This window comes from Artemia franciscana, chromosome 14, assembly GCF_032884065.1.
Source record: "Artemia franciscana chromosome 14, ASM3288406v1, whole genome shotgun sequence".
In the NCBI taxonomy this organism is placed as follows: domain Eukaryota; kingdom Metazoa; phylum Arthropoda; class Branchiopoda; order Anostraca; family Artemiidae; genus Artemia; species Artemia franciscana.
This window is the reverse complement of record NC_088876.1, coordinates 26,970,937-26,984,538: the sequence shown is the minus strand read 5'-3', so window position 1 is coordinate 26,984,538 and position 13,602 is coordinate 26,970,937. Positions and strand designations below refer to the sequence as shown.

The 13,602-nt window shown below is 35.3% G+C and overlaps 1 protein-coding gene across 4 annotated transcripts in view; it reads right to left on the bottom strand.

Moving 5' to 3' along the window:
* Positions 1-13,602, bottom strand: part of LOC136035515 (WD repeat-containing protein 76-like) — a 76,341-nt gene that overhangs the window by 51,555 nt on the left and 11,184 nt on the right. For all 4 annotated transcript variants that reach the window (XM_065717353.1, XM_065717354.1, XM_065717352.1 and 1 more), the window contains exons 3-5: positions 7,776-7,889; positions 5,366-5,514; positions 1,639-1,777 (exon numbers count right to left, since the gene is read on the bottom strand). In XM_065717353.1, the coding sequence (XP_065573425.1) occupies positions 1,639-1,777; positions 5,366-5,514; positions 7,776-7,889 (402 nt within the window). The remainder of the gene's footprint in view (positions 1-1,638; positions 1,778-5,365; positions 5,515-7,775; positions 7,890-13,602) is intronic.

The window sequence follows — 13,602 nt, the reverse complement described above, 5'->3', positions numbered from 1 at the left end:
CATGTTTTTTTTTAATTTGGTTCCGCTTTGTAGTTTTATGACATACAACATTATAAATATAATTCTAACATTATTTTTTTTTTTTTTATTCATTGGCAGGCCAGAAGATTGAGTTGAAGGGAAGTTGTTCATCATGCATATGTGTATGTGTTATATTGTTTAGTTGTAGCTTATTAGTAAAAGAAAGGCCAGAAGAAGTGCACATCTGTGTCTAAGATACATATCTGGCAATTTTGCATAATAGCACTCAAAAAGTGACATAACATGGCAAAATCGTTTTTCTCCCTTTCCTTATATTTGGTTTCACTTTATAATTTTATTACATAAAACATTATACACAGTTTTATCAGTTGGTATTTATGTTTTTAATGCTTATTAACATGTTGATATTTAGTTTTGTTTCTGGTTCTTCTCTTTTTCAATCAAATACTCCAAGAATATAATATATATTATTTTTTATGAAGTGGGTTATAAATAAATTATTACTATAATTGTTTATTATGAAATTTTTAAGACATCACCACGTTCTCATTGGTAATGCCAAGTTGTACCATGAAATTAAATGAGGATAACCAATTAGATAAATCTAACAACGCTTTTCGTCCGTAAAAAGCGAAACATTAACAATATGTTGGTCTCCAAAGACAGCCACACCTTCAAAGGAAGCATAGACCTTATTTTTTGTATCAAATATATCAAATATGGTTCAAATATCAAATATATATAAATATATATATATATATATATATATATATATATATATATATATATATATATATATATATATATATATATATATATATATATATATATATATATATACATATTTGATATATATATATATATATATATATATATATATATATATATATATATATATATATATATATATATATATATATATTTATATATATATATATATAATATATTGGTTCCCAAAGATAACCACACCTTCAAAAGAAGTCTAGACCTTCTTTTTTGTATCAAATATATCAAGTACGTATGGTTCAAATATCAAATACGTATATGTCAAATATAGATGTATAAAATATGTTGGTTCCCAAGACAACCACACCTTCAAAGGAAGTCTAGAGCTTCTTAAGCTGTTTGATGCCATAAGACTAAAGCTCATTTTTTCCTGATTGTTCGTCCATGTTTCTCCTTTTCAAGTTTGGCACCGGCTACTACCTAAAACTGCATAACTGCAGATAGAGGTTTTGTTCGTTAAAATTTGCCCAGCTGATTTTGCCTATTTTTTTAACACACATATGCTTATATCAGTTTACACAGAACCATTCCTAGAGCTAGTGGAGTTCGGGTAAGATTAGTTACAGTGCCCCCTCCCGCCTCAAACATAAGCAGAAACCCAAATGGGTCATCTGACGCGACCCCCCCCCCCCCCGCCCGAACGGCTCTGAGTTTATACTCTAACAATTCAAACAATCAGATTCCGTTCCCCCCTGTTCTTGGTATTTCAACACTAAAATTTTGAAGACACATAACAAGTAAACTACAAACAATCGCTAACACAAGATATCCTACATAAATACTTGCACCTTTGGACGGTCATTTAAATGGGAAGGAACAGTAGTGAAATTGTTCAATAGAGCGTAAAATAAAGAAGAGTAAAAGGCTTACTCTTTTAAAGGCAAGCTTCCCATCCCTTTCCCGGATCCAATGTCCCCAAGGTTTGATTTTAGCTTGGCCAAGAAAACGGTCAGCTCCTCATCCCCCTTTCCAGCATACACATCTCCAAGGCTGTGAGTTTTCGTTTCATCTAGAATATACATATACAATCTATCAGTGTACAGAATCATGAGTTTCTCTCTCAGTATTTCTGGCAACTGAATTCGCAGCAAAACTGACTAGGACATAAACTTGAAGATTACATAAAATTCATCAAATCATGAGAAAAGACATAAGCTATAAAAACAAAAAATATAAACTAAAAAATTACATAAATGAAGCCAAATTTCGAAATGTGACGTAATGATAAGAAGCGTGCAAAGGTCGAAAGCCCATACCTGTTTTAGCTTAGGCGGAAAATCTGAGCAGTAAATAGTGACAAAAGGAGGGTGTCGAGCCAAAAAGCCGTGCTTCGCGGGCCGTAGGCCATTTCAACTTGAAATCATATATAAAGTATATATATATACAATATATATATATACAAATAAGGTCTTGGCCTATATATATACAAATAAGGTCTTGGCCTTATTTGCAAGCTTGATCCTTAGGCTTTCACCAGCAATGCATAGCAATTCTTCCTCAGCTTTTTGAAACGCCTACATTTAGAGACACATTTAAGAACTGTCAGTGCCGGGGATTTTGAATACCTAGTGGATCGGAACAATGAATGTGCTCCTAGCCCCCGCCTCCTTTACCCCCAGAAAAAATCACTCCTTTTTGGAAAGTTTTAGGACACATACAAGGTTTTGACCATGACGGCGCGCAATCCCAAATGGTGTTGTTAACAGTGTTACTTTAGTTGACGTTAATCAAAACTGCTCTTTATCAAAACTGCTGGTATGCCACCTGTTCCTGGTCAAGACCATCCTTTCATATTCCTGACAACTTTCCTAATTTCTTCAAACGAAGCTTCTTTTACGAAATCATAATCCTTTTCTCTCATAGGGAACAACACAAAATCGCTCCAATTTTCCCTACTTAATTCTATGCATTTCCATTCTATTTTCTCTAAATACCTTGACCAAGTACCAGCCGCTGGGATATATGATTGGATCTTTCTTTTATTATCATTTGATTTCATTTTTGACCAGAAATCTTTGTATCACCTAGATCAAAAGCTTGCTCCAGCTCCTTCTGTTCTTCTCTAAGCTTCTGCCACTTTTCTCTTCTTATCAACCAATATATTCCATTCTTTTTTCTTGAAATCTTAACAATGAATCTGGCCTTTTCTTGGATGACAGGTAATCATTAGCTGACTCTAGTAAATCTTCTAAATAATTTTTCATAATTTTCCACTCATTGTCAAAGAAATTTACTTCTATTTTCTTAATTAAATTTTCAGACTTTTGAGCACAATAATAAATAATTGACCGCAATTCACTGATGATTTATATATGATTTCAAGCGTTTCAATTATCACGGGCCTTAAAAGTTCATTTTCCATCAACTCTAGGTCCTCTTCACTCCTATCGGTCTTTAAAGACTTCCTATAATAATCGTTCATTCATTTCCGTTTCGTCTTTATTCTTCTTCACTACTTTTGTTTTTCCCAAAATTCCCGTTATATGGCTTAGTTTAACCTCCACTGCAAAATCATTTGACCCTAAGCTCTAGGCCAACCAATTTATAATCAATTATGCTTGGATTTTTCCCGGACAGACAGGTAAACTCACCCACCTCCGCATCCTTACCAAATCATTCATTTCCAACGAAAAGTACACTATCCGAGCATAGCTCCAGAAGCCTCCTACTCCAACAATTAACGTTGCTGTTATAGTCTTCTCACTTCATGTCTTATAAATACTAGGTATTCAACCCAGTGTTACGACAAATAAAGCTTGAGTCATTTTATTACACAACCCCATTATAAGCGTTAAAATCCCCCGCAACTAAAAAATAATCACTTGCATATTGACAACGTAAGTGTCTCATCTCTTCCTCAAGCAGATCCCATGTTGATTCATTTTTACACGAGCTATTCTGTGGAGCTATATATTCCACTCCAAGTATCAAATAGGCATCAAAACAATTTTGTCCTTTGTAAGAGTGATTCGAACCCATACCATGTTTCCTGAATTACTAGGTACACACAAAATATTTTTGTAAACACCTTTGTGTATTTAAAACTAAAATTTAAACATAATATCTCATATTTCCAGCTGCTTTTCTAGTAACATTTTGTCCTTTTTGTCCAAAATCAAAACAATTTTGTCCTTTGTAAGAGTGATTCAAACCCATACCATGTTTCCTGAATTACTAGGTACACACAAAATATTTTTGTAAACACCTTTGTGTATTTAAAACTAAAATTTAAACATAATATCTCATATTTCCAGCTGCTTTTCTAGTAACTTTTTCTACTGAATAACCTTTGAAAGTTGGCACCGAGCTTTCAATATGCCACGTCTCAACTATAGCAGTAACATCTTCACCATTTAAACCTTGTATGACTTGGTCTACCTTATTCTTTTCACCTTGGACATTCATGTAACTTCACGCACGACCGTAGTGCGTGAAGACGATTGCGTAGTGCGTGAAGTCACTTGTCAATAAATCACAGACTGGCACGATATAAGGCAAGACGGGATCATCACTACGCGGGAATGAAAGTCGATAGTAATCACTAATATATGCAGCAGCAGGACCCTTTGATAGGCCTTTATAGATAATTATTCTTTTCGCAACATATACTCAAAGCTAAATTTCGAGTTATAAAGATACTATGTACTCTTTTAGAAGAAATACTTTTTTAAATTATCCCATTGACATTTATCCAGAATAAAAACTGGTAAGTGAGGGAGGTACAGTTCATCTCCGACCAATGTTGTCATGCGCTACACAGCAGAATCATAAAGGTAATAACAAAAAAAAAAAAACTAGTTACACCATTTTTTGTTTGTCTTTTTTACTGAAATGGCACAGGAGCATATAGTTGTTTGTCTCCCTCTTTATAGTGTTTGGAAAAAAGGTGTCACCCGGAAATGCGGTATACTTGCCCGATTTGCGGTGATCTTGATGGGATGGACTATTTTCTTTTCAGGTGTCAGGGGCTAAAAGAGCTAAGAGGGAGCTTTCTTTGGACGGGTGGTCGTGAGCCCTTTCTTGGAGCTTTGGAGTTGACGTCGAAAGTAAATATAGTAGCAGTGGGAAATTTTGTCCGGAAGGGTCTAATTATTCGAAAGTCGGAGTGTTACATGATTTAGTTTGTTTGTTGTTGTATATGTATGTATACAGCCTGAAAAATGGCTTTAAATACAGTCATTCAGATAGTTAAAAGCGTGATATAGGAATCTTTGCGCATATCTCTTTTGACTGGACTTTCTTCTTCGTAATAGTCATAACTATTTTGTAATAAGTACCAATTTGCTTTTTTTTTTAAATCTTCCTTCTTTTGGAAAATTTCACATAGGACACGAAATAAGCTCAACTCTCTAATTGAAATCCAAATTTTAAGGAATTTGTCAAGTTTGAATTTTAAAATTCTGCTTCGTATCTTTGCACTGTCAGTAGCTCTAATAGGATTCAATGTCTACTCCACTTCAAAGTGCTGAAAATTACCCCTAATGAGTTGGCCAAGCCCTTTAGACTTGAATTTAAAATGTACATTAAAACCTGGCACAATATTTTCATTGGCCATGTTCGAATTCACCAATCAGCGTCCTAAAATAGCCGCACTTACCAACCATTTCTTCTTTTTTCAATTTGGTGAAAACTAAATCCCCAGCCACGCCTTCACTATAATCTTCTCCTTCAACTTTGACCGGAGTCATGCCAGTTTCTCTTTCAATGAGTCGAGATGATCTTCTTGGTGGACCCACTGGAACTGGACTGAAACCAGGAAGAAAATTAAAAATAGAAGAATATACAAATATTTGGGAATATAGTCACTTTTCCGGCAATGTGGCATTTAATATTTAATCAAGCACATGTAGCAAGCCAAGGGATAAGAAGAACATCTACGCACCTTTCTGTCAACAAACGACAAAGAGAAATAAAACTCAACAAAAGAAACAAAACAAACGAGACTAAGGCCAGTAGAGAGAAAAGAGATGAAAGACTAAAATAACGTGGATGTTTTACCTGCATCTAAACTAGGCGTCCTCGGCACAAGATAAAAAGAAAAAGCACTAAGCTAAAACACATAAAACCACTACCGATAATAATCAATACAATTGTCGTTACTGATCAGCGTAGGGAAAAGAAGCTATTAGAGTTATTTCAATGAGAACATTTAGAGTTACTTTGATGTTTTCATTTTGAAGTAACTCTAATAGATTCTTTTCCCTACGTGGATCTGGTGCGACAATTGATTGATTATTATTGGTGGTGGTTTTATTTGTTTTTAGTTTTCATCTCTTTTCTCTCTACTGGCCGCAGTCTCGTTTGAGATTTACTGGCCAGTTCGGCTTAAGAACATTCATACCTTTCTGTACTACATCCTCTAAAATGCACTATAACATATTAAACTTACTTTGATATGCTTAAATAATATGCCAAAATACGCAGATATACACTAAACAGAATATTTGAATAAAATGTTAAAAATAAAACAAATGGATTCCAAGAACCAAGAAGAATATTTAGTTTTAATATTACAATAAAAAAGAAAACCTATAAGCACTTTACAACCTGTTTTTAATGTTTTCAAGTTTTTAATTTTACCTATCTATATATATAAAAATAAGTTGTCTGTCTGTCTGTGGATCAGGTGACGTCATGTTTCTGTGTCGGCTGACGTCATGAAATTAGTTGTCGTCATTTTTGCTTTGACGGTGACGTCATTCAAGTTATATAAGACATATGTTCGCGTAGAATTCTATTAATGTTTAAGTTTACAATGACTGATGAACTTACCATGGCAAAAGCCGATGAAGAAGCTCAAAGAGTCTATGCCAAAAAACTTGCTGCTGATAGAGAAAGTCAGAAAAGAAAGCTTGCCGAGGAATTACAAGAACAGCAAGAAAACAGGCTTGCAGCTGATAAAGAAAGTAAGAAAAGAAAGCGTGCCGGGGAATCACAAGAACAGCAAGAAAACAGGCTTGCGGCTAAAGAACGCAAAACCGCGCAGTTAGATGAAAATCCACCTGGACAGCGAGAGTCAAAACATATCAAAACTGAAAATGATAGCGATGATGATTGGGTTTGGGATTTTGACTTGGATAAGGTCATCAATGCCTACCAGATTTAAGTTAAAAAAACAAAGGTTCGTCGATATGTACTTCATAGTGACGCTGAAAAATAAAGAAGAAAAAGAAAACTGAAAAAAGAAAAAAGGTAAAAAACTAAAAAAAACTAAAAAGAAAAAACACTCAAAGAGAAATTACAGACCGGGACACAAATGACGACCGAGACAGAGGGAATATAAGTGACGACTGGGAACATCAAAGACAAATTACAGACTGGGACACCCGGACACAAATCACGACCGGGACACAGGGAATATAAATGACGACCGGGACACAGGGACACAACTACAACGGGGACGCCGGGGGCACAGGTGGGATATATAAATGACGACCGGGACACAGGGATGTTCGAATAGAAATTACAGACCGGGACACAAATGACGACCGGGACACTGGGACACAGGGAATATAAATGACGACCGGGACACTCAAAAAGAAATTACGAACTGGGACACCGGGACACAAATGACGACCGGGACACAGGGAATATAAATGACGACCGGGACACAGCGACACATCATTAGAATAATGAGGTATAGATCTGAATACGGATTGTTTTTCCCATGGACAATTATATGTTGCATGTTCAAGAGTCAGTAAACCTGACAATCTATTTATATGCACAGACAATGGAACAGCGACGAATGTTGTATATTCGCATGTTTTACGTAGTTAAAAACATATATTTATATCTATCTCTATTCACAGGTGGGACACAGGGACACAACTACAATGGCGCGTAACTAATATGGCGCGTAACGACTTACGCGCGCGGGGGGGCTTGGGGGGGCACGAAGCGCCCCACCAACTAGGTGTTGGGGTGGCGCGAAGCGCCACCCCAACACCACGCAGGCATACAAAAACATACTCAAAAATACAAAAAGAGAGATATTGAATTGCTACCTTCTTTCTCGTTTTATTCTAAATCCTCTTGTGTGCGATGGGCTAGGCTTGGGTTTTAACACAGCTGGAGATAAGGCTTTCAAGTTTTCCTTTGCTTGCTTTATATTGAACTGCCTAAAAATAAAAAAGCAACCACAAATCAGTTAGATAGTCAATATACAGAGCTTCTGTGGGTCAAATTTTTGGACATTTAACCTTAAAAAAAATCTTATATGTAGATGTATAACAAAACTTCGAAAACAAACATCAGTTTTTAAATACATAAAGTATTTTCCGGGACACAACCTACATAAGGAAACCATAGAGAGGTGGAAACTCTTCTGGACACAAACTACAGGTTACATTTTGAGCTAAACGAGAATGCGGTCTTAAATATGGTAACCGTATTCAACATTATTAGACTAGCCACTCTACGTTAATCCTTTTCTACAAGGATAAAGGTTTGGCTCCGATATATCTGATTAGAATTACAGTTTCTTTTAAATTCTTTCCCATAATTTCGATAGATATTAATTCAGATAAAATAAACGAACGACACTGTCCTGTAGTGATGAAGTAGATTTGACCTCAGCTTGGTAATCCGAGACCCAGAGTTCGAACCCAGCTGTACCGAAATACTGTAGGGCTCAGAATTTGATTCCGGGGATGCGGTTATGCGAAAGCGTCTCCAAAATACATCATGATATACAAGATGATGTAAAACGTGGATCTTTTGGCTAGAGCACATGCTTGATTCTGTTACATGATTCCCTGAAATGTCGTCATGTTCACTTTTTGAATAATTGCTTTAATCGTGGTTGAAGCGGTTGCTGCAACCTAGTAAAGGATGAGCACAGCCTATAAAAACCGAAAAAATAGCCTGAAACCCCTAAAAATGGTGTGTCTAAAACACAGCATTGGAATCTTCTTACTGTCACTTGACTGGACATCCTTTGGCTTCAGCAACAAAGAAAAATCTTTTTATTTTTTTTTGCATAAGAAGCATCTTTTCCCATTATTTCCATCTCCGCAGCTAGCGATGCGCTGGAACATCATGGAGAGCTTTTTAAGGGCTCGTTCTAGTGACTATTCAGCCCTTTTCTTTTTCATACACTCTGTGAGATGAACAGAGCTACTGATTTGGTTGCTTCTTATTTATCCTGAATCTGTGCAGAATTCTTGCAGTAAATTTTTTGATTATAGGGGTTGAAATATAAGAAGATAAACACTAATTTCAAAGCTCTCTGTGCAGGTATACTCAGATAGACTTTTAGCTGATGGTGAGATTTTGTGGTGTTTGAAGCGCTTTAACGGTTCACATTGCAGGATATACTGTACAGACGTCAGCATATTACATTCAAATAGGCGGTCGTCAATTGTTTCATTTTTTAAATTACAATACCTGCAAAAAGGGGAAGAGGGAACTGAGCCACTTGAATTAGGAAACTGATATAAAAACACCTGAAAATTTAGCCAATTTGCACCAGACTGAATTCTATGATAAATTTTATAAAGGTGCTTACTGGAGAAGGGCGATGAGACTAGATTATTCTTATTTAACAATACCTCTGATAATCTCCAGCGGTATATGTCTCTAATGGGGATTGGTCTCCCACTTGGCTGGTCAATATTTAAAAAAAAATTCTGCAATTTCTTCCACCTGATGGTTACCAGTTATACCTGAGCGGCTTGGAACATACTGGAGGCAAGTTCTTATACCTCTTGAAGCAAGAATATCAATTATGCTAAAACAATGAAATCTGCCCTCTCAGTTGCACAAGGTATTCTTTACGAAGCTTAATCTAGAAGCCTATTAACCTTTTTCCGGCAGATGATTTTTAAGATCATGTACGGCTACTTTTTAGTGAAGTCTAGGGCAGATTTGAGGATTTATTTGCATCAATGAGCAATTAATAGCACGAAAAGGTAATATTCCGATATAAAAGACGAATCAGATGGGAAAAAAAGAAAGGTGCAATTTGGATCTTCATTCAGCGTTTTTTTTTTTGTTTTTTTTTCCTTAATATATGTCAACCTATAGCTTATCGTCACGATTTTGTCCAGTGGCCTACCACTATGCTCTCCCAATCCCTAGATATATTCCTAGGCAATTTAAAAATCTCCTGATTTTCTTCATGCATATCTGGTTGATGAGAAATAAGTGTCAAAAGTGATCAAAAACACCCAGTGCCTCATAAAACTTGCTGATTTTTTTTCTACATATTCATAATATGAGCCAAATATTAGTGACAAATCATTGTGATGACGTGTTGAGTATGAGACTGGGACCACCAGCAAGGTATGTTTTCCCCATTGATATATTTCCTCCTAACAACCCATGGAAACCTACTTTTATACACTTGAATTGTCGAGGATTAAATAGTAGTTATAGGTATATTTCTGATTCTTGTGAAAATATGAGTGAGATAAACTTTATTGGATTGACCGAGAGTTGGCATAATGATCGTAATGATTCATTACTTGATAGTAATGGTTAAAAAAAAAAATTAATAGAATGATACATCAACATGTTGGGCTTGCAGCATATGTGAAGTCACACATTCATTCTAAGGTAAGAGAAGATTCGTCAATATCTGTTGAAATGGTATTTGATAGTATGGTTTTGCTGGTTGAAATGAATAAGGAAAAATTGTATGCAGTAATTGTATATAGAACTACTTCAAGTTCGTTACAATAATTTATGAATTATTGAGTCCCAGCTGATGAAACCGCCATCTTCGGCCCATTGTTTTGCGATGGGTGATTTTCATATCGACATGAAGAATAGGTATAACGTGGTTCGTGATAATTTTTGCAATTTTATATTTAGTTTACTCTTTACCCAGATATTGATGTTTGCACTCGTATTACTGAGACCTCTGAAACTTTAATTGATAATATTTTTTCGAGTGTTAAATATGACAGTCCAATTGTAATCCCAAATGGTGCGTCTGATTATTGTTCAATTTTGGTGTGATTGGAAATGTTTAAGAGAATGCACGAATTACGGTGACAAGCTTGCAACGTGGTATGAAAAAGTCACAAATTAGATCCGTGAAGTTGTGCGTAGCTTATTTCTATGTCCTTTTTGTTTCTCTTTTCATTTTCTTATACTCCTCTTTAGTGCATTTTGTTGTGTACAGAGGGTAACAATAAATGATTATTATTGTCATTATTATTAAGATTTAAAACAAAGGTAAAGATACGGCATTAGACTTTACAGTCCCTACTGACGTTGCTGATCTCCGTTTCTTGGCCCTTCAGCCAGGCAGTGCAATGGGGGGGGGGGCTGAGGGCAAACCATCCTGTGCTTCTGTATTATTAAGGTTACCTTGAAATGTCTAATTTTGAGACAAAACATTACTTCTTTGCGAGATTATTCAGATTTTAAGCATGTTAATGATTCCTATACTTTTATATTTAGCTTTTTCTTTGCAGTAAGTCGAACCAAACAAGTATAACTTTTTCACATTTTAACCTTTTGTTCTTTTGACATCTTTTTCAGTTTCTGACATATCGCACTTGCTTTAAACTGGAAGCCATTTAATTAGAATACTTCGTGAATATAGAAAATCATTTTGCTATCAACCCACGCGACAAAGCAAACTTTTTCCTGGAAATACTGTCTACATTGGATATATTGGAGACAGTTTCCTTATGAGACTGAAAACGCAGGTATTCACTGACGGCCATTTTGTAGCCAAAGTCGTCAAGTTTGTTCTCCCGCGATAGGATTTTAATTTGAAGCTATCAAGCTAATTTTTCCATGAGTTATATTAATTTTTCCTTATAAAGTTGGGTCCGACAACTTTCTGGGTCCAGAATACCCAGAGATAGAGGCAAATTTTATATTGTAAGATTTACGAATTTGTCTATTCCCTAAATCCGAGCTCTAGTTGCGAACAAAGAATTCTCACCCTTTGACAATTCTTCAAGTTCTATGGCCCTGATATTTGGAACAAAGCAAAGATGGAATGATGGTAGCGATTAATCATAACTTGATACATTCCGCATTATTGGGAACACTGATAATACCGATCGAGTTCAGTATCCGTGAATACCAACAAGAGACATAGCCACAAGATCCAAAGAAAAGACCAGGTCGACATTGGTGCTTAAAGGACCAAAGACACTAATATTTCTTGTGTCCATGACTTGTCTTAGGTCTATTTATACCTGAAAACCCGAGACTTTTATTAGTGCCTTACAACTTCAGTTTATTCTTGCCGTTTTTTCAAACAAATGTCTTTTCTTAATTTGGAACCCATTACTAAAATAAAAAGATAACTAAATACAGTAATCGTTTGACTTAGAACGTTTGATTTAGAAGCGCCAAATACACCAAAAATAAATTTGGATTCTTTAAATTGGTCAAGTGGCAACTTACACATTCATATACCTCTTGAAAAATGAGGAAAAATTATGTCTTGAAAAAAAAAGAACACGTCTTGAAAAAGTGGGAATTCAATTTTTAATGAAGAAGATCTTAAATTTTCATTTTTTTTTTTTTTTTTTTTTTTTTTTTTTACATGTACCCGCCAATTTAAAAAATAAAGAAAGTGCGTAAAAATCAGCAGAAAATGAGCCAATAAATGTATCATCATAGAGCTATACAAAGTGTAACTTTCCTAATTGCTGCAGCAGAAGGAAATATAGTCATTAATTGGCAGTAGACAGGGTAAAACTTCAGTGATTAGATGAGCAAAATATAGGCTAATCCTGACATCTTGTTAGAAAATAGGAATTGGAAAGAAGTGTATGTATCTCAAAATAGCAAAGATTATATTCGGAGAATTAATTTGTTAATCATTAAAATTATTCAGAGCTTTAAATTATTAGTTGTTAATTTAAACAAACACAAAACAAAAACAAGAAACAAACACTTGACACATTCACTTTGGAGGATAAATATGAAATATTGCGGAATGAAAGTTCTAAACAGGTCTTTAAATAATTTACTTGCAGGTTTTTCAATGTTCAGCTTTCAATTTTTAATTGCAAAGACCATTATCAAATTTACCAATTTAGTTTCCGCATATTGTTATTCACGGCTCGGTTTGGCAACGCTTGTGAAACCTTTTCCACGCGTAAATTGACCCTCAATATTCTATAACAACCAAAAAAAGTCATAGGATATCCTGACTTTCAGGTATGGGTGGACCTAAGATGGAGCCAGATTAGAGAACTGTTTTTATTTATATGTCCTTGGTAATTTAAAAATAAAACCCCAGTTTTTCCTAAGCTTTTAATATACATACGGTTCTGTAACTTTCCATTTAACCAATTCAATCAAAAAGATATCATTTTGATTGTCCTTTTATGCTTTGAAAGAACAACCAACAAGACGTTACTTGCTTTACAAAAAAGGGATTTTTAGCTGAAAAGGGACTATTTACCCGTACTACAGGTGTTTAAAATCGCAATAAAACCTTTTTTTTTAATTTTAGTTTCCTATAGAAAAATAATAACTAAGTTTTCTTGAGATTAACTAATTCTACAGCATTATGTGGTATACTTGTACTTGCTGCAGGACCAGACGTGAACGCCTCACCCGGCATCTAGAGGACTCCATATAGTTGACTCCCAATTTTTGCGATCTTGAGCCAGCTCTTCAGCAAACTAGAGTGAGCAGCTCTCTCTATTTCTTCCACAGCTTCAAAATCCACCAATGGTATCGAGGTCGTTTTCGACAGCTGCCTACAGATTCTTCAATTGACCACCATGACGTGTGCGCCAATCAAAGATGGTATACTACTACTAACAACTCAACACAGCACCAAGCCACCTTAGGCCAACACAGCTACGCACGCTCCTCCTCCATCCCAATCTATTCAAAGTCTCCCTCTTT